The 26,835-nt window shown below is 39.4% G+C and overlaps 1 protein-coding gene across 3 annotated transcripts in view; it reads left to right on the top strand.

The window, feature by feature from the left end:
• SHROOM4 (shroom family member 4) overlaps positions 1-26,835 on the top strand; it is a 248,510-nt gene that overhangs the window by 109,209 nt on the left and 112,466 nt on the right. For all 3 annotated transcript variants that reach the window (XM_081567887.1, XM_081567885.1, XM_081567886.1), the window contains one exon: positions 16,202-16,353. In XM_081567887.1, coding sequence (XP_081424013.1) covers positions 16,202-16,353 — 152 coding nt within the window. The remainder of the gene's footprint in view (positions 1-16,201; positions 16,354-26,835) is intronic.

Genomic DNA, 26,835 nt, shown 5'->3' with positions numbered 1-26,835 from the left:
AATGCAGAGGCCCAGCTGTGGACAATAGAAAGTAAGCCCCCCAACCCCTCGGTCAACATCTGGTAGAGGGCATGTGGGTTCCTTGGAAGCTGGACAAGTGGGTTCCAGGCAGTAGAGCAGGCCTAGTGGTTTTCAGAGGCAGCCTTTTGTCCCTTCCCTGAAGGGTGTTAGTCCTATGGTCTTTCCAGTCAGAAATGAATAATGTTGGGTATGTGGACTCTTTAGAAACTGTCTTTAGCTTTTTTCATAGTGGGTTATAAATAAAAGACTTCAGGGAACTATAAATGAGTTTATTGAATGAACCTGGCTTTGGTATGGTTCAGATTCTGGATAGCTAATCATGTCCTCCTCTTGGGTTGGAAGACTGTATCTAACCCATTTGCATTCATCTAGAAAGTTAAAAAGACACTATTGACCAAGTTCAAGAACAGTTTTTAAATCAAAAGTAGCTCGGTACTAGAGAAAGATTATATTAATCCAAGTAGAATTATTTCCATTTCTGTATAGTAATCTGGTGATAAAAGTAACACTTATATTTATTTTTAATTTGGGCATGTCTTATAAGCATTTATGCACAGTTCATAAATGCCGGTAAGTTAATGTGTCCTATTTACAGTGTTTTTGTTTTTTTTTTTTTTAATCTTGTGTGGTATATAAAAGACTATTGGTCTTTTCAGTCCCCTAGGCTCAGCCACTAGTTTTGCACTCAATGCTCTCTTAATGCTGGGGGGAGTCATCAAGGACTTTAAATTTTTAGACTATTAAAACCCTGTACAAGGGAACTTATATCATGGTTGTGTATAGTGAACTCTTTTGCTGGCAACTGCTTCTAGAAATCAGGAACAAAGTCTTTAACGTGCTTCCATATCCATTTGTCAAGCTTTCGAGCTTTTTCCACCTCAGTCCTCCCTGAACTCTCTCTACCACATCAGCTTTGCAAGGTTCTTTGCTCACTTGTACCGCTGAAATTCATAGCTTATTAGAAAGCTAAGAAGCATAGACAATACAGTAGGAGGCAGTAATGCTATCTGAAGAAGAGATCCTTGCCAGCGTGACCATGGCCTGACCTAAAGTTCTGCTTCTCAGAGTGGGAAGCAGGAATCCTAGGGACCATGACAAAGAGACGTACCTGAGATAGACAGGAGAAACAAAGGTGGATGGCTCCAAGGTTAGATAAGGGATTGATTCGATTTTATGATATATCAACACAGAAATTGGTTGGTGATTTAAACTTTTCATCTTTACTAGTTGACAGGTAAAGAAAACAAAGTGCTTGTCTTCATCCTCATTTCCTACTGAAATCATCTACTTTATTGGAAGGGGGTGAGTGGGTGGGTGGGAGGTGGAGCAGACTATCTCAAAGCCCAGAGGAGCAATGGGCAAATTCATAAATTTTAGCCTATCATAAAGGCTTACTCTTTAAGTGAAATACTTTTGCCTTGATTAAAGCTATGAGTATGTGAATATAGTGCCCAATCCTTGAGCCCTACCTCAAAAAGTACAATCTGTATAGTGTAGAGTTCTTAAAAGTATCTCTTAAATTAAAGAATAACTTACTTGAGGTTGGCAAATTTTTTGGCAGGATACAAAAACAATGATCATAAAAATACAGTATTATATTGGAGTTCGTCAAAATAAAAAATATGTTCATTTTAGATGTCACTATGTATATAATGCCCATATCTCAGTGAATTTTAGATGTATATATATTTCCCATGTAATCAGTTCCCAGATTAACATGTAAAACATTTCCAGCACCTCTGAAAGTTATGCTCATGTGCTTTCACAGTCAATACACCCTCTCAGAGGTAACTACTAATCTTTTTATCACCATAGATTAGTTTTGTCTATTTGTGTTCTTTAAAATAGAATCATACACTGTTTGTTTTAGTCTGGTCTGTTTCACTCAATGTAATATTTTTGATAGGCATCCACTTCATTGCATGTATTAGTAGTTTGCTCATTTTTTGTTGCTAGGCAGTATGCGAATTTGTGTGTAGGTATGTCTTGATGGGTCATTTTTGCATGCATGCGTGCTAAATCGCTCAGTCATATCCAACTCTTTGCAACCCCATGGACTGTAGCCCACCAGGCTCCTCTGTTTGTGGAATTCTCCAGGCAAGAAGACTGGAGTTGTTTGCCATTTCCTCCTCCAGGAGAACTTCCTGACCCAGGGATCAAACCTGACTCTCTTATGTGTCCTGCATTGACACCACTTGGGAAGCCCCAGGGTCATTTTTAGTTTTTATCTATGGTAAATAAAAGCGCTATGAACAATCAAGTCTTTTTTTGTGGACACATACATTGCTTTCTCTTAGGTATACTTGGATGTACAATTTCTAGGTCCTAGATTAGATATACAGATTTCCAAAGTGGTTGTACAATTTTACACTCCCACCAGCAATGTGAAGTTCATATTGCTGTACATATATTTTTAGTGAAGTTCCTGTTCAAGTCTTTTGCCAGTTGTCAATTGGTTGTCTTTTTCTTATTGATTTTCTGAATATAAATCCTTTGTCAGATATATGCATTATGAATATGTTTTCAGTCTGTGGCTTGTCTCTTCACATTTTTAGTGGCATTTTAAGGAACATATTTTTATTTTGATGAACTCTAATATAACACTGTATCTTTTATGATTATTGCTTTTTTGTATCCTGCCTAAAAAATTTTGTCCACCTCAGGGTCATAAAGATATTCTGTGTTTTCCTTTAAAAGCTTTATAGTTTTAGCCCTCTCGTTGAAGTCTGGCCAAATTTGTTTTTAGTACAAATTTACATCAGTGAAAATGTTTTGAGCACATGTCCCCAATGTACATAATTTTATTTAGGATGATACAATCTACCACCACCAATATTAAATACTGATAAGGCTTATTTTTTAATTAGATAAGCATAAATGTAATCAGAACTTCCATTATCACCCTTTCCAGTAGATCATTTATGTATAGCCTGGGATATATAAATCCATCCTACAGACTACTGTTCTCAACCACCAAAAGCTAAATAACATTTTTGACAAACACTGATCACATTAAATGTCAGCAAAAGATTTCAATGTCAACAAATGGCTAGAGTTGACAAAGTGTGAACAGGATCCCAATGAGCATATTTGCTGATAGTGTAAGAAACTCTGAGTTTGCTCTTGCACAGTGATTTTTTTTCTTCCTTATCTGACTTATGGAGACAGCAGGACTGATTGACTTAGTAGGAGCAAAGACCAACTTGCTTTTGTTTGCTGATATAGGATACAGTGCTCTTAACTCCCTACCCCTTTCCTCATCACCAAGTTCTTAGAGCTGAGCTTGGCTCTGGACTGAGTTTTTTGCAAAGATCTTTAGAATTTGACTTGGGATAATCCCTGGGGAAATTTAATGATTTGGAGTGTAGAGAGCTTTCCTTATGAGGATTAGTAAAATAGATGGCAATTAAGCAGCTTGGGAGGAACGAGTTGTCTGTAAAGATTGGTCATACTCTAGGGCACAGTTCCCTTGGTCCAAGGTCAGGAGAGCCAGTGGTTCTGATCCACAGAACTTTACATTCTGGGGCAGCCCCTTGTAGGATTCTTAGTTGGTAAGGGAAAGAATATCTTCTTTGGTGTCCACCTCCTCAATCTGGTTCCACATAGGAATTACTACTTAGAACCATGCCTATTTACATCTTTTTAGTTGGTTAATGTTTTTTTAATTCTCGTTTATTTAAGAGAGGGGCTTTTGTTTTCTGTTTTGCCTTTGGGGAAGCTGGGGTAAGGTAGGGAAGATGAAATTAGAAGTGACGGTTTCTTGTTTTTCAAATCTAGACTACTTTGGAGTTTGGGAGGAATTTTGAAGGGAGAGAGTGGCAACCTAGAAGAATGGGAGGTGAGAGGGAGGTTCAAGAGGGAGGGGATTTATGTATACCTATGGCTGATTCACGTTGATGTATGGCAAAAACGAACATAATATTATAAAATAATTATCCTCCAATTAAAAATTTTTGAAAAAGAAACAAGTTAGGGCAGGTTGTTTGTCTGCAGCCCAGACTGTTGAAAGCCATGGCAAATAGGCTGCAGAGGTTTCAAACCCTGCATCTCCCCTGTCCAGGTCACTCTGATTGATTCCTCCTAGCATGAGCAGATTCTAGGGGATACCAATGGGGTAAGAGAGGGAAGATCAGAAACAGCCCCAACTTGTGGTCTGCTCAAGTCAAACTTAGTTTCAGAATAAGTACAGACTTTATCTATTATTTGATGATCCATTCCTGATAGTTAAACTTCTCAAAGCCAAATTATCTCCATCTCTACGTTTTCTCTCTATTGATTATACAGAAAAGGCCAAATGGCTGAATTGGTGTCTGTTTACTCAAAACTTGAAAATCTTCCCAAAAGTTATAAAAAGACTAAAAAGACATTCAGAGAACATACTTTCTTTTTTTTTTTTTTTTTGGATGCATTGGGTCTTAGTTGCGGCATCTTTCAGCAAGGCATGCCGGCTTTTCTTGTGGTGTGTGGACTTGTCTCCAGTTGTAGTGTGTGGCTCAGTAGTTGCAGCTCATGGGCTTAGTTGTCCTGCAGCATGTGGAATCTTAGTTCCTTGACCAGGAATCGAACTCCATATCCCCTGCACTGGAAGGCAGATTTTTAACCACTAGACTACCAGGGAATTCCCAGAGGATATACTTATTTTTTAAAGCAATATAGTTACTGTTGGGCTTCCCTGGTGGCTCAGGTGGGAAAGTGTCTGCCTGCAATATGGGAGACCTGGGTTTGATCCCTGGGTCAGGAAGATCTCCTGGAGAAGGAAATGGCAACCAACTCCAGTACTCTTGCCTGGAAAATTCCATGGACAGAGGACCCTGGTAGACTACAGTCCATGGGGTCACAAAGAGTCAGACACAACTGAGTGACTTCACTTTCACTTTCATAGTTACTGTAGTCTGAGTGGACCTTTTCCATTTATGTAGTTAAAGAAAGTTAATTCACACAATTAGCTATGTTGTTTGCCTTCTTAGACAATAGACAAGCTGGTGGAGGTAGGAGAATGGGCGGGTACAGTCGTCCCTAGGTATCCATGAGGGATTGGTTTTAGGATCCCTGTGGATACCAAGATCTATGGAAGCTCAAGAATCTTACAGTTCACCCTCCCTTAAATAAATGATTTTGCATCCATGAATTCAACCAACCAGATGAACCTGTGGGTTCAGGACTGTGGTGTAATCTGGCTAGAAGCCCTAGAACTGGACAATGAAGTTTCAGTTAATTGCCTAGTTTTTCCAATAAATTTTTCATAGCAAGCAGAGGTATTCACAATCATGCCATTGACTTTTTAAAAAACTTTTTATTTCAAATTAGGGTACAGCCAATTAACAATGTTGTGATATTTTCAGGTCAACAGTGAAGGGACTCATCCATACATATACATGTTTCCATTCTACCCCAAACTCCCCTCCCATCCAGGCTGGCATATAACATTGAGTAGAGTTACATGTGCTACAGAGTTGGTTATCCATTTTAAATATAGCAGTGTGCACATGTCCATCCCAAGCTCCCTAACTATCCCTTACCCCTTTTCTTCCCACCTGCAACTGTAAGTTTGCTCCCTAAGTTTGTGTGTCTCTTTCTATTTTGTAAATTCATTTGTATCATTTATTTTTAGATTCTACATATAAGAGATGTTGTACAATATCTGTCCTTCTCTGTCTGACTTACTTCACTAAGTATGACACTCTCTAGGTCCATCCATGTTGCTGCAAATTGCCTTATTTCATTTTTTTACTGGCTGAGTAATATTCCATTGTATATATGAACCATATCTTCTTTATTCATTCCTCTGTTGATGGACATTTAGGTTCATGTCTATCATGTCTTGGCTATTGTAAACTGTGCTATAATGAATATTAGGGTGCAAGAATCCTTTTGGATCATGTTTTTCTCCAGATATATGCCCAGGAGTGGAATTGCAAGGTCATATAGTAGCTCTATTTTTAGTTTTTTAAGGAACCTCCATACTGTTCTCCATAGTGGCTGTACCAATTTACATTCCCACCAACAACGTAGGAGGGTTCCCTTCTCTCCACATCTTCTCCAGCATTTATTATTTGTGGTGTGAGGTGATATCTCATTGTAGTTTTGATTTGCATTTCTCTAATAATTAGCTATGTTAAACATCTTTTCATGTGCCTCTTGGCCATCTGTATGTCTTCTTTGGAGAAAAGTCTATTCAGGCCCATTTTTTTGATTGGGTTGTTTGGTTTGATGCTGTTAAGCATCATGAGCTGTTTGTAAATTTTGGAGACTAATCCTTGTCAGTCACATCATTTGCAAATATTTTCTCCTAATCTGTGGGCTGTCTTTTTGCTTTGTTTATTGTTTTCTTTGTTATGCAAAAGCTCTTGAATTTAAATAGATCCCATTTGTTTATTTTTGTTTTTATTTCCATTGTTCTGGGAGACAGATTGAAAAAGACATTGCTGTGATTTATGTCAATGTTCTACCTATGTTTTCCTCTAGGGGTTTTATAGTGTCCAGTCTCACATTTAGGTCTTTAACCCATTTTGTGCTTATTTTTGTGTATGGTGTTAAATAATGATCTAATTTCATTTTTTTACAAGTAGCTGCCCAGTTTTCCTAGCACCATTCATTGAAGAGACAGTCTTTGCAAAATTGTGTGTCTTCCCTCCTTTGTCATAGATTGACCATAGATGCATGGGTTTATTTCTGGGTTTTCTATCCTGTTCCATTGATCTATTTTTTGTGCCAGTAACATATTATTTTGATGACTGTAGCTTTGTAGTATAGTCTGAAGTCAGGGAGCCTAATTCTTCCAGCTTCATTTTTCTTTCTCAAGATTGCTTTGGCTATTTGGGGTCTTTTGTGTCTCCGTACAAATTTTAAGATTTTTTTGTTCTAGTTTTGTGAAAAATGCCATTGGTAATTTGATAGGGATTGCATTTAATCTGTAGATTGTCTTGTGCAGTATAAGCATTTTGACAATATTGATTCTTTCAATACATAAACATGGTAAATCTTTCCATTTATTTGTGTCATCTTCAATTTCTTTCATCAACATCTTATAGTTTTCAGAGCACACATATTTTGTCACCTTATTAGGTGGGTCTGTGCATGCTAAGTTACTTCAATTGTGTCTTATTCTTTGCAACTCCATGGACTGTAACCCCCCAGGCTCCTCTGTCCATGGGATTCTCCAGGCAAAAATACTGGAATGGATTTCCATGCCCTCCTCCAAGGGATTTTCTTGACTCAGGGATCAAACCCGTGTCTCTTACATCTCCTGCATTGGCAGGTGGGTTCTTTACCACTTGGGCTTGCCTGGTGGCTCAGATGGTAAAGAATCTCCCTGCAGTGCAGGAGACCTGGGTTCAATCCATGGGATGGGAAGATCCCCTGGAAGAGGGCATGGCAACCCACTCCAGTATTCTTGCCTGAAGAATTCCATGGACAGACAAGCCTGGTGGCTTACAGTCCATGGGGTTGCAAAAGGTTGGACATGACTGAGTGACTAACAGTTTCACTTTAGGTAGGTTTATTCCTAGGTATTTTATTCTTTTTGATGTGATGGTAAATGGAATTTTCTTAAATTTCTCTTTCTGATCTTTCATTGTTAATGTATAGAAAAACAACAGATTTCTGTGTATTAATTTTATAACTTGCAACTTTACCAATTTCATGATGAGTTCTAGTAGTTTTCTGGTAGCATGTTTAGGATCTTCTATGTATAGTATCATTCCATCTGCAAACAGTGACAGTTTAACTTCTTTTCCAATTTGGATTCCCTTTATTTATTTATTTTTCTTCTCTGATTGCTTTAGCTAGGAATTCCAAAACTATGTTGAATAAAAGTGGGAAGAGTGGACATCTTTCTCTTGTTTCTGATCTTAGAAGTAATGCTTTATACTTTTCATCATTGAGTGTAATGTTAGCTGTAGGTTTTTTGTATATGGCCTTTATTATGTTGAAGTATGTTCCCTCTTTGTCCACTTTGTGAAGAGTATTTTTTTTTAATCACAAATGGGTGCTGAGTTTTGTCAGAAGCTTTTTCTGTTTGTATTGAGATGATCGTATAGTTTTGATTCTTCAATTTGTTGATGTAGTGTATCACATTGATTGATTTGTAGATATTGAAAAATCCTTGCATCACTGGGATAAATTCCAGTTGATTATAGTGTATGATATATTTAATGTATTGTTGGATTCAGATTGCTAGTATTTTGTTGAGGATTTTTGCGTCTGTGTTCATCAGTGATATTGGCCTGTAATTTTCTTTTTTTGTGTGGTATCTTTGTCTGGTTTTGGTATCAGGGTGAATGAGTTGGAAAGTTTTCCTTCCTCTGCAATTTTTTGGGACGTTTTCAGAAGTATAGGTGTTAACTTTTCTCTAAATGTTTCAAAGAATTCACTTGTGAAGTCATCAGGTCCAAGATGTTTTGTTTGTTGGGAGTTTATAATCACAGTTTCAGTTTCAATGCTTGTGATTATTCTGTTCATATTTTCTAATTCTTTCTGGTTCAGTCTTGGGAGACTGTACCTTTCTAAGAATTTGTCCATTGCTTCCAGGTTGTCCATTTTATTGGCATACAGTTTCTCATAGCAGTTTTTTATGATCCTTTGTATTTCTGTGGAGTCAGTTGTAACTTCTCCTTATTCATTTCTAATTTTATTGGTTTGAGTCCTCTCCCTTTTTTTTCTTGGTGAGTCTGGCTAAAGGTTTGTTAATTTTGTTTATATTTTCAAAGAACAAGCTTTTATTTCATTGATACTTATAATTGTTTTCTTTGTCTTTATTTCATCTATTTCTGCTCTGATTTTTATGATTTCTTTCTACTAACTTTACGTTTTGTTTGTTCATCTTCCTCTAGTTTTTTAGGTGTAAAATTAGGTTGTTTATTTGTGATTTTTCTTGTTTCCTGAGATAAGACGGTATTGCTACAAACTTCCCTCTTAGAACTGCTTTTGCTGCATCCCATAGGTTTTGAACTATTGTGCTTTCATTTTCATTTTTCTCTAGGTGTTGTTTTATTTCCTCTATGATTTCTTCAGTGATCCATTGGTTGTTTAGTAACATATTGTTTAACTGCCACATGTTTGTATTTTTTATAGTTTTATTTCTTGTAGTTTATTTGTAGTCTCATTGCATTGTGATCAGAAAAGATGCTTTATGTGATTTCAGTGTTCTTAAATTTACCAACGTTCACCTTTTGGCCCAGCATGTGACCAATCCTGGAGAATGTTCCATGTGCACTTGAGAAGAATGTGTAGTCTGCTGCTTTTGGATGGAATGCTCTATAATATCAATTAACTCCACCCGGTTTAATGTGTCAGTTAAGGCCTGTGTTTCCTTATTAATTTTCTGTCTGTATGATCTGTCCATTGATGAAAGTGGGGTGTTAAAGTTCCCCACTGTTATTGTGTTACTTTCAATTTCTCCCTTTATGGTTGTTAGTATTTACCTTACATATTGAGGTGCTCCTATGTTGGTGCATATATATTTGTAAATGTTCTGTCTTCATCTTGGATTGAATCCTTGATTATTATGTAGTGTCCTTCTTTATCTCTTATAACAGTCTTTGTTTTAAAGTCTATTTTGTCAGATAGGAGTATTGCTGCTCCATCTTTTTTTGATTTCCATTTGCATGGAATACCTTCTCCCATCCACTTACTTTCAGTCTGTAAGTGTGCCCAGATCTGAGGTGGGTATATAGTAGATAGCACATATACAAGTCTAGTTTTTGTATACACTCAGCCAGTCTATGTCGTTTGGTTGGTGCATTTAATCCACTTAGATTTAAGGCAATTACTGATACGTATAATCATATTGCTGTTGTTATTGTTTAGTCTCTAAGTCATGTCTGACTCTTTTGCAACCCCATAGACTGAACCCACCAGGCTTCTCTGCCAATGATCCTATTACTATTTTCTTAATTGTTTTGAATTTATTTTTCTGTCACTCTTTTCATTTTCTTGTGTTTCCTGCCTAAAGAAGATCCTTTAGCATTTGTTGTAAAGCTGGTTTGGTGGTGCTGCTTTTGCTTGTCTGGAAAGCCTTTAATTTCTCCATGAAACCTGAACAAGACTCTTGTTGGGTAGAGTATTCATGGTTGTGGGGACTTCCTTTTCAGAACTTTAAATATATCATGCCATTCTCTTCTGGCTTGTAGAGTTTCTATTGATAAATCAACTGATAACTTTATGGGAGTTCCTTTGTATGTTATTTGTCATTTCTTCCTGGTTGCTTTTAATATTTTATCTTTCTCTTTAATTTTTGTCAGTTTGATTACTATGTCTTGATGTATTCCTCCTTGGGTTTATCCTACCTGGGCCTCTCTGACTATTTCCTTTCCCATGTTATGGAAATTTTCAACTATTAGCTCTTCAAATATTTTCTCGAGTCCCTTCTCTCTCTCTTCTCCTTCTGGGACCCCTGTAATATGAATGTTGGTGTGTTTAATGTTGTCCCAGAGTTCTCTTAGGCTGTCTCTTTTCTTTTCATTATTTTTTCTATATTCTGTTTTGTGGCAGTAATTTCTACCATTCCGTCTTCAGGTCACTTATCTGTTTTTCTGCCTCAGTTATTCTGCTATTGATTCCTTCTACTATATTGTTCATCTCTGTTTGCTTGTTCTTTGGTTCTTCTAGGTTTTTGGTAAACATTTCTTGCATCTTTTCCATTCTTTCTCCAAGTTCCTAGATCATCTTCACCATCATTATTCTGAATTATTTTTCTAGAAGTTTGCCTATTTCCACTTCATTTAATTGCTTTTCTGGGGTTTTATCTTGTTCCTTCATCTGAGATATAATCCTCTGCCTTTTCATTTTGATTAACTTTCTGTAATTGTGGTTTTCATTCTGGAGGCTGCAGGATTGTAGTTTTTCTTGCTTCTTCTGAATGCCTTCTTATGGATGAGGCTATTTAAGAGGCTTGTGCAAGGTTCCTGATGGGGGGAGTGGCGGTAGGAAAAACTGAGTCTTGCTCTGGCAGGCAGGGCTGTGCTCAGTAAAACTTTAATCCAGTTGTCTGCTTATGGGTGGGACTTCATGCCCTCCCTGTTAGTGGTTTGGCCTAAGGTGACCCAGTCCTAGGGTCTACAGGCTCTATGTTAGGGCTAATGGTGACCTCCAAGAGGGCTCATGTCAAAGGGCACCTCCCAGGACTGCTGTTGGCAGTGCCCCTGTCCCTGCAGCAAGCTGCCACTGACCCATGCCTCAGAGGTGACACTCCAACACCAGCAGGTATGTCTGGTTCAGTCTCTTATGAGGTCACTGTTCCTTACCTGTCAGTCCTGATACACACAAGATTTTGTTTATGTCCTCCAAGAGTGGAGCCTTTGTTTCCCCTAGTGTTGTGGAGGTCCTGCAATTGAATCCTGCTGACCTTCAAAGTCAGATCCCCTGGCAATTTCTACTCCCTTTGCCAGATCCTCAAGTTGGGAACCCTGATATGGGGCTCAGAATCTTCACAATAGTGGTAGAACTTCTTTGATATTACTGTTCTCCAGTTTGTAGGTCACCTACCCTACAGATATGGGATTTGATTTTATTGTTATTGTGCCCCTCCTACTGTCTCATTGTGTCTTCTCTTTTGTCTTTGGACGTGGGGTATCTTTTTTGGTGAGTTCCAGCGTCCTTCTGTCACTGGTTGTTTAACAGCTAATTGCAATCTCAGTGCTCTCACAGGAGGAGGTGAGCACATATCCTTCTATTCCACTGTCTTGAACCAATCACCATTGACTTTTGATACTGCTCTTACACTATTGTAATAAGGATTTAGTACCTGCTGGTTATTGTTACTGATGATATTTCTCCTGCTGATGCATTTTTTCCACAACATAAATCTGGTTTAACTTTTCTTTCTTTCACTTTGTCATATTTCCTAGTTCAGTCAAAAGACTTAAGCAAGTATCTGCCATGTGTGTGCTCATTCAATCATGTCCAATACTTTGTGACCCCATGGACTATAGCCCACCAGGGTCCTCTGTCCATCGAGTTTCCAGGCAAGAATGCTAGAGTGAGTTGCCATTTCCTATGCCAGGGGATCTTCCTGATTTAGGGAAGCATCTCCTGCATTGGCAAGCAGATTCTTTACCACCACCCGGGAAGCCCAAGTATCTGCTAATATCTAATATCTTTTGTTTAGTATAAAAGCTACTAGAAAGCCAGTAAATACTGTTAGATCCATTTTCTTTGTCTTTACTCTCAATAAGCCAATTTGTCACTTTGTTGACAGATATTAGAGCACTTCATGCTTCATTGAGGATTCATCAAAAATTTCCAGTTCACCAGCTCATTAGCACAAAATGGGGCTTCAGGAATCTATTTCCCTCAGTGTCCCAGCTGTGCTTTTACAAATATTCCAACTTTGATGGACCACTCTGAAACAATGGATAAAGACCACAGGGAAATGAGAGATGGATGTTGATTAGTCAGTTTCATAGGACTGAAACATGAGTGAAGGCAAAGCACAGTGGGATTATCTGTGTCAGCAGAATGATAATTCATGACTTTGCTAACTGTACACAGGTCACTGAATGTCAGAGATCCACAGGTCCTTAGAGGTCATCTAGTCAGACCCCCCACTTTGTCACCAATAAGGGTAAAAGAGGTCAAAGGAGGGGAAAGGGACTTGTCCAAGGTCAATCGGGCTTCCCAAGTGGCTCAGTGGTAAAGAGTCTGCCTGCCAATGCAAGAAACGTGGGAGACACAGGTTCAATCCCTGGGTCAGGGAGATGGCTTGGAGGAGGAAATGGCAACCCCACTCCAGAATTCTTGTCTGGGAGATCCTATGGACAGAGGAGCCTAGTGGGCTACAGTCCATTGGGTCGCAAAAAGTCAGCCATGACTGATGAACACACACACACACACACACACACACACATATACACATACAAGGTCTATCAAGGTCTATCATCCCTTCCCAACTTTCCAAACACCAGCTGGATTTTGGCTATTTGACCTTTATGCAATCAATTTTCAATTATTTGAGCCACTCACTGCTAGCCCAATGATCACTTAAATAATCCAAAGTGACACATAAGTTAACCATTGTTTACATTGGGCTTTGTTAAGATGTGTGTTTATTACTGACATTCCAGTGTGTCTGGGTACAATCTGAGAATTCACCAAACTTCAAATGAAACAAGAAAGAAACCCTGAAGGGCTGATTCAGGAAGAGCTGGAAAGTTGACCAGCCATACTGAATGGATAACATCAAATGATGCTGTATAGCCCCTCAAGCAGGACATGTTATTCCAAACATGTTTGTTGATTCACACCTCTCCTGCACCCCAACCAGTTATAAGTTGCACTGTAGGAAGGGAAAAACAATATCTTTTATAGAAGAATATACATATTGTTTTTCCTCCCTTTCTTCTTTTTTCCCTTCTTTTTCTTTTTCATTCCTTTTCCTTGCTAGAAAAAATGAACAGCTGCTTTATCTTCTATATAAACAAATATGTGGTTGAGCCATTGACCTGGAGAACTGGCTGTCAGGATGCCAAACAATAAATGGAAAACATGCTGGATCCCATGAATATAGAGGTGGAGGAAGGAGGAGGAGGAAGACCGGTGAGCAATACTTTTTACGAGAATCCAAAAGTCAAGAGGAGTAAGAAGGAATCTGTTGTATAGCTCAGTGAATTCCCTGGGTCTGGGAAAGAGCTAGTTTGGAGTATTGTCCAAGGGCTCCTCAACAAAATGGAGTTTCATTTCCTCATCTGGCCCTGTCTGTATTTTGGGATTGTGCTGAGTGCCCATAATTTTCTGGTTTGTTGTCTGCAAATCCTCACACTTGGGCTAAAATGGAATTATTATCATTCATGTTCTGAAGGTGATGCTGCTGATGACTGAGAAAGGGCATGTAACAGAAAAAGTGGCATGAACAATTGGCTTAGGCTACATTCCAAGAAAGAGTCCCTGTAAGGATTCAGATGGTGGCAGCCAGAGTGGCAGTAGGGAATGAAAAATGCCTGAGCTTTTGATGCAGCCATAATTAAGCATCTTGATTTAAGAGGTACCCCCCATTCATTTTCTCATCTAGAATAAGCAAATCTTGTTGATGTAACAAAGTGCTTAGTAAACCTGAGGTGGTACTTGATATCAATACATATTGAAGGAAAGACTTGCTATGGTTAATGGTAATATGGATAATTGAGTTATGTGAATTTAAAAATACATAGAGTGACTTAAGACTAATGTACATCAACAGGAAAAATCTATCAGTATTCATTAGTTAGACTCCTGTTTATGGTTCTTTGTTAGCCTAAGGAAGCCCTTTCCAATAACTAATGCCTGTTGAAAATCCTGCCTGATGCTTTCCATGGATGCCAAAGGAATGAGTCATTCACATAGAACTTCTGACATTCAAGTATAGTATTTTGCTTCTTTTTCTTTTTTGGCAGCAGTGACTGTGAAGTAATAATGATGATGACAATGAAAATAAGAGTGTGATCCTAATTAATTTGCTGAGAGTTGTTCCCCATTTACAAATATTGGCTTGTTTTGTCTTGAGTGATGGCCCAGGTACTAGAACAAAGGTATATATATATATTCAGTGTCACTTGGCTAATCTTTGATTTGTCAGACAAAGGTTAATTTAAAAAACTGTTGGGTTAGCAGCAATACATTTAATAACAGTCTGTGATTTAAGTCAGAACTTCAATTTATTTGATGGGATTTTTTAAATCCTGAATTAACATTTTTCTCTGAGCTCAGGAGGTCTCATCTGCCAAATTGCACGTGAACTTGAACTGGCCAACCAAAAGCTCATCAATATTCTAACTTACACTGTATGGGGATAGATTGGAGTGATGCTATAAAAGACTGAAAGAAATATTGGAACAAGAGTAGAAGTAAATGTAAAAATACCTGCAGCAAAAACCAGTACTTAGTTGTCCAGTTTAGAACCTGCCTTTCCCTAAGAATTATATGGTTTAATCATCTTCAACTTTTTTTTTGCCCCTGAGAGAAACAAACAAACATCTCTTCTTGATTCCATTTGTAGGTTGGACCTTTATTCACCTGCCCGTCTCCATGGATGTATGAACTTTAGATGGTAATCCACCCCTGAATCTGGGAGCTATGTGTGCCTCATTCATTTCTGTATCTCTAGCAGTTAGCATGTTGTCCCTTGCATACAAAAACTTTACCAAAAATTAGCCAAAAAGTTTAGAGTAGATTAATGGATGGATGAGAAGACTCCTATCACCATGGATGGAATTAATGTTCCCATAGGTAGAACTTACCTCTGTGATAGAAAAAATGTTACGTACAAAAGTAGATGTAAATAAGGATCCTTAGGGGACATTCTACTTTGCTTTCACCTACTCCAGTGACTGTTAGTTCTTCCTGTGGTTTCAGTGCCCACCTCCCAGCCTCACTACATTCCTGCCAAGATTGTTCTTGACCAATGGAAATTCTGTAGGCTGTGGTGGAACAGTTAATACCTATATTCCCAGGTTTTTCCCAGTGCCTACTGTGTGACAGACACTGGAAGCACTGTGCTAGGCATTTGTTGAAGAGGTATTGATAAATGACCTTTGTATATTTTGCGATTCCATTCACAGAAGGTTGAGCTGGAAGCCACCTTCAAAGTCTTCAGAGTCAACCCCCTCGCTGCAATAATCAGAGCTCACATTCATTGAGAACTTACTGCCCCCAGACACTTCATATATTAATGGCCCTGTGAGGTAGGGACACTTATTTTCTGTATTTCTCACTTGGGGCCATTGAGAAATGGAGATGTTAGGTAACTTCCTTGGGGTCACACATCTAGGAAATACTAGAGCCAAGACTCATGCTCAAGTTTGTCAGACTTCAGAGCCTACTCAGAGAAAAAAACCTTGCCAAAAGTCATTTTGAGCCTAGTTCTTCTGGCCCTAATTTGTGTGCACGGATTGCTATTCTATGCTCACACACTGAGGTTTCTTAAAATATCATTTTGTTATTTAGAAGCACTTGTCTCCCCAAATGGACTGTGGATTCCTCCAGGGCAGAGATTGCATTATATCTGTGGTGGCTTCTCCCTTGAGGGCTTGCCCAGGCTTTGCTTTCAGTAAATAATGGCCTATGACCAGTTCTTAGCTGTTCTTTGGAGCATCTTGGTGTCATCCCCCAGGACTTCCTGTGGCTCAGAGGTTGGGAGGAGCCAGGAAGTAGAATTTGGGGGAAGGAGTCACCTCACCACCTGCTTTCTGTTTTGTTCTCTACAATACAGATTGAAGATGGAGGCAAGGCAGCTTTGTCTCAGAAGATGAGGACTGGAGATGAGCTGGTGAATATCAATGGCACTCCATTGTATGGCTCCCGCCAAGAGGCTCTCATCCTCATCAAAGGCTCCTTCCGGACCCTCAAGCTGATTGTCAGGAGGTAAGGTACAGGGAGATTTGCTGTAAGGTGCAGGGGCCACTGAAACCGCTTGGTTAGTAATAAAGCCTCAACAGAGGTATGTCTCTATCAATATCAAGGAAATAGGTATTTCACATGAACAGAATTTTGCAGACAACTGAAGCAGAAAGAATGGCATAAGAGAAAGGGCCTTTGCTTCAAATCCTAGTACTGTCACATGCTACCCATGTTATCTGGGATAAATTTATTTTACCTCTGTAGGACTTAGAATCCTTATTTGCCTTTGAGAGAACTAAATGACTCATTACACGCCAAGGGCGTTTTTCCATCTACTCCTTCACACAAGGCTGCCACTGCTGAAACACATATATTTAAAGGGATCCTATTCCTAGCATGGTAGGCCCTCTGGAGGCTGTGGCAAACTCTAAGATAAGAAACCTGCCCTTGAGGAGTATACAGTCTAACAGGGTAGAAGAGACACACATATGACAAATTAATTAGCAATACATTTTTTTAGAAAAGCCATAAAGAAGATTCCACAGGGTAAGAGTGATTGTCAAATGAATTGTTGACTGAAATTGCTGTTAGAGTTCAAGAGAAAGAAAAGGCACTTCAGAAGAGATGGTTAGAGTAAGATTTCATTGAGAAGGTGGAATCTTAGCTAAAAGATGGGTAGAATTTGATAAGAAATCATCAGGAGGGGAAAAGCTTTCCAGGTAAGTAGAGTGGCATAAGGAGGAGGAAAGTAAGGACAGTCATTCTGTTGTTGTCAAAGCATCTGCCTATTGGTAAGGTTTCCACTGGTCTCCCTTTCATTTTGCTGCTGTATATTTGTTTTGTACTACTGGAGTTCATACTTCTCCCCTTCTGTTTGTTTCCTTTATCTTATACACATCCCTAAGCTTTTCCATCTTAATTATTTTTATTAGAAAAAAAAATTTTTTTAAGTGTCTTCCTGCAGTCATACTTCCCCCTCTGGCTTCTGCCCCATCTTCTTTTAATTCATATCCAGTCTCTTCTTTTAGTTCAAATCTAGAAGGAGAGTCTATACTCACTGTTTCCTCTTACTTACCATTTAGCTTTCCACCCACTGCAGTCTGAATTTGACCCCCAGAAGTCCACTGAAACTTCTCTTTCTCTCTCTCTCTCTTTGTACACACACACACACACACACACACACACACACACACGTATGTATATGTATATATATATATATAAAACCTCCTAGTTGTCAAAGTCAATGGGTTATTTCCAGTCTTCATTGTATATGACTTACATATGGCATGTGACATTGTTGCTCTGGATTATGCCCTTCCTTGTGAAACTTTCCTTTCTTGCTTTCAAGATATCCTATTGCTTTTCTTTTTCTACCTCTCTGTTCATTTTCTAAAAGAGGTTCCTCTACCACCTGCTCTTCCTCTGCCCATCCCTTTTAAATGCCGGTGTTTCCCCTAGTTCTACCCTTTCTATTTTCATTAATATACCATGGAAAAATCTCACCTGATCCCCGAGTTTCAATTATCATCTATATGTTGATGACTATATCTCTTATGCCCCAGACCCCTGTGGCCAACTTCCTACTAGACATTTATACTTAGATTTCTCAGAAGCATTTCACACAAAACATGCTTAAAACCTAATACATCATCGTCTTCTCACAAGCTCCTGATCTCAGTGACTGGGACCACCATACCATTAGTAAACCAAGCCATTTTTATTTCCTCCATTTTTCTCCTGCTCTATGTCCAAATGACCTCAGTTAGTAAGGATGAAAATATATAGGATCCCACTGATTTATTATATTATTAAAACCTGCTGGTCCTTAAGATTAAGCCATGCCTGCCCATGTACCTGGTAGCACTAGTGGTAGAAACCTGCGGGCCAGTGCAGGAGACATATGAGATGCAGATTCGATCCCTGGGTCAGGAAGATCTGCTGGAAGAGAGCATGGAAACCCACTCCAATGTACTTGCCTGGAATTTCATGGACAGAGGAACCTGATGGGCTACAGTCCATGAGACTGCAAAGAGCTGGACAAAAATTGCTAAAGCAACTTAGCATATATGCATGTCCACGTACCTAGGAAAGAAGTGACATGTAAAATAATGTTTTATATGGTAGACACACTGTCACGGACTGTCATGGATAGGTCATGATTTGGGTTTTAAATAAGGCTTCTTGAAGGAGCAGTTTGGTGAATTTGAAAGTTTTTTTAAAATTTATTTTTAATTAGAGGATAATTGCTTTACAATATTGTGTTGGTTTCTGCCATACAACAACATGAATCAGCTATAGGTATGCATATGTTCCCTCCCTATTGAACCTCCCCCCACCCCCCACCCCATCCCAGCCCTCTAGGTTGTCACAGAGCATCAGATTTGAGCTACATGCATCATACAGCAAATTCCCACTGATTATCTATTTGACTTATGGTAATGTATATCTTTCAATGCTACTCTCTCAATTAGTCCCATCCTCTGCTTCCCTCTCTGTGTCATTTTGGAGTCAGACAGACACATGTATGCTGTTTCCTAGTTCTGTCACATGGGAAATAATAGTTCCTATGTAATAGCATTATTGTGATGATTAAATGAAGCAATTTATGTAAAATGCCTTTATCATAATGGGTTCTCTGAACTTCAGTCCCACTCCTTTCCCTGGGGTATAAAGGAAGCATAACTGGAGTAACCAACCACAATTATGAAATAAGGAGAGCAACAAACTGTATTGTACTTTGCAACCTAACCTTCAGAGATAAGATTTGCTGGGAAACCATTAGGAATAAAAAGATCTGACAGGAAATAAAGACCCTTGTGAAATACTGGTTATACAGAGATATCAACACTTAGAAGGAGTGTAGACATGATCTGTAGTGGCTTCTGATCCAGTCATAAGAATGAGAGTTTTCAAGTGTGTCAATCACTTATCCTCCATTGATGAGTTTTATGTCCTCATTCTCCCTGCTGTGGTGACATCTGCCACTGCTAGTCACTTAGGAGTGGCTATAATTATGGCCTTGGAAATGGTAGGGCCCTTTGGTTTTCATGGTGTGGCAGGTCCTATGGCTCCCTAAACCTACATTTTCTATCCTTTGAGCCTCCTCCTTTCAACCCTGTTGGAAGAAGCGTTCAGTGACATAATTTATTAGGTGATGCTGCCCTCTTGTGGAAAACTTCACTTTCACCTATGTACTGCCCTGGGGATGGTATAGGACATTTATTCCTTCTTTTCCTTAGTCGAAGTTGTTCTTCTAATTTATGAAAGAGCTCTTGGCACATAAATGAAATATGATATCCTTGAAATTTAATATTTAGCCTAGTATTTTATACTAAGGTGGAAAGTCTTTGTTTGAGTAAAATAATCAACTGACAAAGATTCAGCACTGAGCTTTAGGTCCAGACTTGAGTTTTGGGGATGAACATAAAGGAGGAACTTTAGTAAATGGCTTATTCTGAAAAGCCAGCCCAGTTCTTCCTCCTATATTGCTTTTTAGATAATGGTTAACTAAGTCAGAAATCTAAGTGTTGCCCTCAGTGCTCCTCTCTTGCCTCAACTCACTTCAATTCAAGTTATACCAAATATTGAGTATTCTACTTGCTGGAAAGCTCTCTGTAGCTCTTATCTTAATCCAGTCATTCATTATTTATTATCTGTGCTGGCTTAGTTGCTCAGTCATATTTGACTCTTTGCGACCCCATGGACTGTAGCCTGCCAGGCTCCTCTGTCCATGGGGATTCTCCAGGCAAGAATACTGGAGTGGCTTCCGATACCCTTCTCCAGGGGATCTTCCCAACCCAGGGATCAGACCCAGGTCTCCCGCATTGCAGGCAGATTCTTTACCACCTGAGCCATGAGGGAAGCCCAAGGATACTGGAGTGGGTAGTCTATACTTTCTCCAGGGGACCTTCCTGGCCCAGGAATTGAACCAAGGTCTCCTGCATTGCAGGCAGATTCTTTACCAGCTGAGCTACCACAGAAGTCCCATTTCTTACCTGGACTATTGTAATAGTCTTCTCACTGGCTTCTTATCTTATAATTTCACCTCCTTCCAATCATTCCATTCTCCAAATAGACATCTAAATGTGTCACTTATATATTTAGGGAAAAAACAAGACCAATAACTATATAATCATAATCGTCCCAAGAGATTCATTTTACATTGATAGAAAATACAAGCTATGTTAAGGATTTGTATTCATGAACCATTTTTTTTTAAAAAAAGAAGTACCTAAATATGTGAAGAAAATAACTTGGAAAACAAGAAGAAAAATTATAAAAATATCTATGCTGCTGCTGCTGCATCGCTTCAGTCATGTCCGACTCTGTGCAACCCCATAGACGGAAGCCCACCAGGCTCCGCTGTCCCTGGGATTCTCCAGGCAAGAACACTGGAGTGGGTTGCCATTTCCTTCTCCAATGCATGAAAGTGAAAAGTGAAAGTGAAGTCGCTCAGCCATGTCCGACTCTTCGTGACCCCATGGACTGCAGCCTACAAGGCTCTTCTGTCCATGGGATTTTCCAGGCAAGAGTACTGGAGTAGGGTGCCATTGCCTTCTCCCAAAAAATATCTATATGGGAGACTTTAACATAATTTAGCTATAACAGATAAAGTAGACCTAAAATATATATTTCAATGACTTTAAAACCATAATTCATAAGGCCAAATTAATGTCAAAAATTATATTTTATGGACAGTGTTTTCAAATACTCTTATAACATTTAAAAATGATCATATGATATGCCACAAAGAAAACCTTTGCAAATTCTCACAAGTAGAAATCACACTTTCTCTGTTCTCTGATGATACTGTAAAACTTTTATAAATTTGAAAACAGATTTAAACAGAAGTCTTGGAGGCGGTGCTAAGATGGCAGAGGAATAGGAAGGGGAGACTTTCTTCCCCACAAATTCATCGAAAGAACATTTGAATGCTGAGCAAATTCCACAAAACAAATTCTGAATGCTGGCAGAGGACATCAGGCACCCAGAAAGGCAGCCCATTGTCTTCGAAAGGAGTTAGGACTAAATATAAAAGGCAAAAAGAGAGTCAAAAGAGTTAGGGATGGAGACCTGTCCTGGGAAGGGAGTCTTAAAAGAAGAGAAGTTTCCAAACACCAGGAAACCCTCTCACCGGCGGGTCTGTGGGGAGTCTTGGAATCTCAGAGGGCAACATAACCATGAGGAAAAATTAATAAATAAATAAACCCCACAAATTGCATGCCTAATGGCAACTCCCAGCAGAGAAATAGCCCAGACACTTGCGTCCACCACCAGCAAGCGAGGGCTGGACAGGGAGGCACGGGCTGCATTTCTTATGGTAAGGACTGGGCCTGAATGCCCTGAGGGCAATCTGAGGGAGCTAATGTGAGATAGCAACCCAAACTGTGGGATAGCCAGAGAGAGAGAGAAAAAAAAAAAGAGAGAGAGAGAGAGAGAACTATCCCGTGAAAAGCCCTAACCAAAGGCACTGCCAGTCCGCTCTCAGAACAAAGGACTGAGCAAATACCAGAGGAGAGCCAGCCAGCTGCAGACCAGCCCATCCCCCGACAGAGGCAGGGAGGCAGGCAGGGGGCAGCCAGAGCTGGAAAGGGGCAATCTCGGCCCCAGAGACAGCATCCTCTACAAAACTGCCAACAGGCTCCCAGTTGCTAACAAAGACCTGGGATTCTAGATGGTTGACATCTGGCGGGAGGGTCACAGCTAGAGATCAGCTCCCCAGAAGAGACACACGGCACAGCTGAGAAGGTGTGCCTGCTGCACACCCAGAAAACTGAGTGGCTGGAACAGGGGAGGCGATAAGAAGCACCCCCCACCTGGAGGAGAGTGCACTCGCCAAGCACCTGGTCACCTGAGCTGTTCGGACCTGGGAATGGCACAAAATGCAGGCCCAACCGAGTCTGCACCTTTGTGGAGTACCCAAGAACCTGAACCTGAGCAGCTTAGACCTGGGAAGTACACGCAACCCAGGGCTCCCCTCAAGAAGTTCCCCTGCAGAGCAACCTGGAGACTGAGCAGTGTAGTCTGGGAAAGCACACACGCCGTGAGTGGGGGCAAACCCAGTGCAGCTGAGACACTGCGAGCACTCCCCACACACGCCAGTGATATTTTTTTTGCAGTGTTCCTCCCTCCCCACAGCACGACTGAACAAGTGAGCCTAAATAAGTGACCACCTTCGCCCCTTTGTGTCAGGGTGGAAATTAGACACTGAAGAGACCTGCAAACCGAAGAAGCCAAAATAAACAGAGGGAACCGCTTTGGAAGTGACAAGTGCAACACATTAAAACCCTGTAGTTGGCACCGAATACATTGGAAGGGGCCTATAGATCTTGAGATATATAAGATGGAACAAGGAACTATCTGAAACTGAACTGACTCCACACTGCCCACAACAGCTCCAGAGAAATCCCTAGATATATTTTTACTATTATTTTTAAAATTAAAAAAAAAATTTACTTCTAAGTCCTCTATTAATCCTTTAATTTTCATTTTTATAAACTACTATTACCTTGCCAAAAAAAACCCTATTTTTAAAGCAAACTTCATATATATTTTTTATAATTTTTGTGATTTTGCTTTGTTTTTTTTAATGTGTATTTTTGAGAGGCTAACCTCTACTCTAGATTTTTAACCTTTGCTTTTTGGTATTTGTTATCAATTTTGTACCTTTAAGAATTCAATCTTCAGTACCCATTTTTACTTAGGAGTGTGATTACTGGATTGATTACTCTCTCCCCCTTTTGACTCTCCTTTTTCTCCCCCAGGTCACCTCTATCTCCTCCCTCTCCCTTCTCTTCTCTACCCAACTCTTTGAATCTCTTTGTGTGTTCTGGGCTGTGGAGAACACTTAGGGAGCTGATTACTGGCTAGATGTGTCTCTCTCCTTTTGATTCCCCCTAATCTCCTCCTGCTCACCTCTATCTCCTTCCTCCCTGTTCTCTTCTCTATGTAACTCCATAAACCTCTCTGAGGGTTCCACACTGTGGAGAGCACATAGGGAATTGATTACTGGCTAGATTGCTCTCCCCCCTTTTGATTCCCCCTCTCCTCCTGGTCAGCTCTATCTCACTCCTCCCTCTTCTCTTCTCCCTGTAACCCTGTGAACCTCTCTGGCTGACCCTCACTGTGGAGAATCTTTTCACCATTAACCTAGATGTTTTATCATCGGTGCTGTATGGATGGAGACATCTTGAGGCTACTGTAAGAACAAAACTGAGACCAGAGGCAGGAGGCTTAAGTCCAAAACCTGAGAACACCAGAGAACTCCTGACTCCAGGGAACATTAACCAATAAGAGCTCGTCCAAAAGCCTCCATAGCTACACTGAAACCAAGCACCACCCAAGAGCTAAGAAGTTCCAGAGCAAGACATACCACTCAAATTCTCCAGCAATGCAGGAACATAGCCCTGAGCTTCAATATACAGGCTGCCCAAAGTCACACCAAACCCATAGACATCTCAAAACTCACTATTGGACACTTCATTGCACTCCAGAGAGAACAAATCCAGCTCCACCCACCAGAACACCGATGCAAGCTTCCCTAACCAGGAAACTTTGACAAGATACTCATCCAACTCCACCCACAGAGAGGAACCTCCACAATAAAGAGGAACCACAAACTGCCAGCATACAGAAAGGCCACCCCAAACGCAGCAACCTAAACAAGATGAAAAGGCAGAGAAATACTCAGCAGGTAAAGGAACATGATAAATGACCACCAAACCAAACAAAAGAGGAGGAGATAGGGAGTCTACCTGAAAAAGAATTCAGAACAATGATAGTAAAAATGATCCAAAATCTTGAAAACAAAATGGAGTTACAGATAAATAGCCTGGAGACAAGGATTGAGAAGACGTGAGAAATGTTTAACAAGGACCTAGAAGAAATAAAAAAGAGTCAATCAATAATGAATAATGCAATAAATGAGATCAAAAAAACTCTAGAGGGAACAAACAGTAGAATAACGGAGGCAGAAGTTAGGATAAGTGAGGTAGAAGATAGGATGGGAGAAATAAATGAAGCAGAGAGGAAAAAGAAAAAAGAATTAAAAGAAATGAAGACAACCTCAGAGACCTTTAGGACAATGATATATGCCCCAACGTTCAAATCATAGGAGTCCCAGAAGAAGAAGACAAAAAGAAAGGCCATGAGAAAATACTTGAGGAGATAATAGTTGAAAACTTCCCTAAAATGGGGAAGGAAATAGTCACCCAAATTGAAGAAACCCAGAGAGTCCCAAACAGGATAAACCCAAGGCAAAACACACCAAGACACATATTAATCAAATTAACAAAGATCAAACACAAAGAACAAATATTAAAAGCAGCAAGGGAAAAACAACAAATAACACACGAGGGGATTCACATAAAGATAACAGCTTATCTTTCAATAGAAACTCTTCAGGCCAGAAGGGAATGGCAGGACATACTTAAAGTGATGAAAGAGAAAAATCTACAACCCAGATTACTGTACTAAGCAAGGATCTCATTCAAATACGAAGGAGAAATCAAAAGCTGTACAGACAAGCAAAAGCTCAGAGAATTCAGCACCACCAAACCAGCTCTTCAACAAATGTTTTAGGATCTTCTCTAGACAGGAAACACAGAAAGGGTGTATAAACTCAAACCCAAAACAATAAAGTAAATGGCAACGGGATCATACCTATCAATAATTACCTTAAATGTAAATGGGATGGATTCCTGCCTACACGACACCCAGCTCAAAACAAAGGACACATACAGACTGAAAGTGAAGGGCTGGAAAAAGATATTTCAAGCAAATGGAGACCAAAAGAAAGCAGGAGTAGCAATACTCATATCAGATAAAGCAAGATTTTAAAATAAAGCCTGTGAAAAGAGACAAAGGAGGACACTACATAATGATCAAAGGATCAATCCAAGAAGAAGATATAACAATTATAAATATATATGCACCCAAATAGGAGCACCGCAATATGTAAGGTAATGCTAACAAGTATGAAAGGGGAAATTAACAGTAACACAGTAATAATGGGAGACTTCAATACGCCACTCACACCTATGGATAGAGCAACTGAACAGAAAATTAGCAAGGAAGCACAAAGTTTAAATGATATAATGGACCAGGTAGACCTAATTGATATCTATAGGACATTTCACCCCAGAACAATGAATTTCACCTTTTTCTCAAGTGCACATTGGACCTTCTCCAGGATAGATCATATCCTGGGCCATAAATCTAGCCTAGGTAAATTCAAAAAAATTGAAATGATTTCAAGCATCTTTTCTGACCACAGTGCAGTAAGATTAGATGTCAACTACAGAAAAAAAACTATTAAAAATTCTAACATACGGAGGCTAAACAACACGCTTCTGAATAACCAACAAATCACAGAAGAAGTCAAAAAGGAAATCAAAATATGCATAGAAACGAATGAAAATGAAAACACAACAACCCAAAACATATGTGACACTGTAAAAGCAGTGCTAAGGGGAAGGTTCATAGCAATATAGGCTTACCCCAAGAAACAAGAAACAAGTCAAATAAATAACCTAACTCTACACCTAAAGCAACTAGAAAAGGAAGAAATGAAGAACCCCAGGGTTAGTATAAGGAAAGAAATCTTAAAAATTAGGGCAGGGATAAATGCAAAAGAAACAAAAGAGACCATAGCAAAAATCGACAAAGCTAAAAGCTGGTTTTTCGAGAAGATAAATCAAATTGACAAGCCATTAGCCAGACTCATCAAAAAAAAAAGGGAGAAGAATCAAATCAACAAAATTAGAAATGAAAATGGAAAAATCACAACAGACAACACAGAAATACAAAGGATCATAAGAGACCACTATCAGCAACTATATGCCAACAAAATGGACAACTTGGAAGAAATGGACAAGTTCTTAGAAACATATAACTTTCCAAAACTGAACCAGGAAGAAATAGAAAATCTTAAGAGACCCATCACAAGCACGGAAATTGAAACTGTAATCAGAAAATTTCCAGCAAACAAAACCCCAGGAGCAGAAGATTTCACAGATGAGTTCTACCAAAAAATTTAGAGAAGACCTAACACCTATCCTACTCAAACTCTTCCAGAAAATTGCAGAGAAAGGTAAGCTTCCAAACTCATTCTATGAGGCCGCCATCACCCTAATACCAAAACCAGAAAAAGATGCCACAAAAAAAGAAAACTACAGGCCAATATCATTGATGAACATAGATGCAAAAATCCTTAACAAAATTTTAGCAAACAGAATCCAACAACAAATTAAAAAGATCATGCATCATGTCGAAGTGGGCTTTATCCCAGGAATGCAAGGATTCTTTAATATCTGCAAATCAATCAATGCAATACACCACATTAACAAATTGAAACATAAAAACCATATGAATATCTCAATAGATACAGAGAAAGCCTTTGACAAAATTCAACATCCATTTATGATAAAAAACCTCCAGAAAGCAGGAATAGAAGGAACATACCTCAACATAATAAAAGCTATATATGACAAACCCACAGCAAACAAT

This window comes from Giraffa tippelskirchi, chromosome X (genome assembly GCF_054371585.1).
Source record: "Giraffa tippelskirchi isolate mGirTip1 chromosome X, T2T-mGirTip1v1.2.pri, whole genome shotgun sequence".
In the NCBI taxonomy this organism is placed as follows: Eukaryota; Metazoa; Chordata; class Mammalia; order Artiodactyla; family Giraffidae; genus Giraffa; species Giraffa tippelskirchi.
Note: the sequence above shows the minus strand (reverse complement) of the source record. Positions and strands in the feature narration are given on the sequence as shown.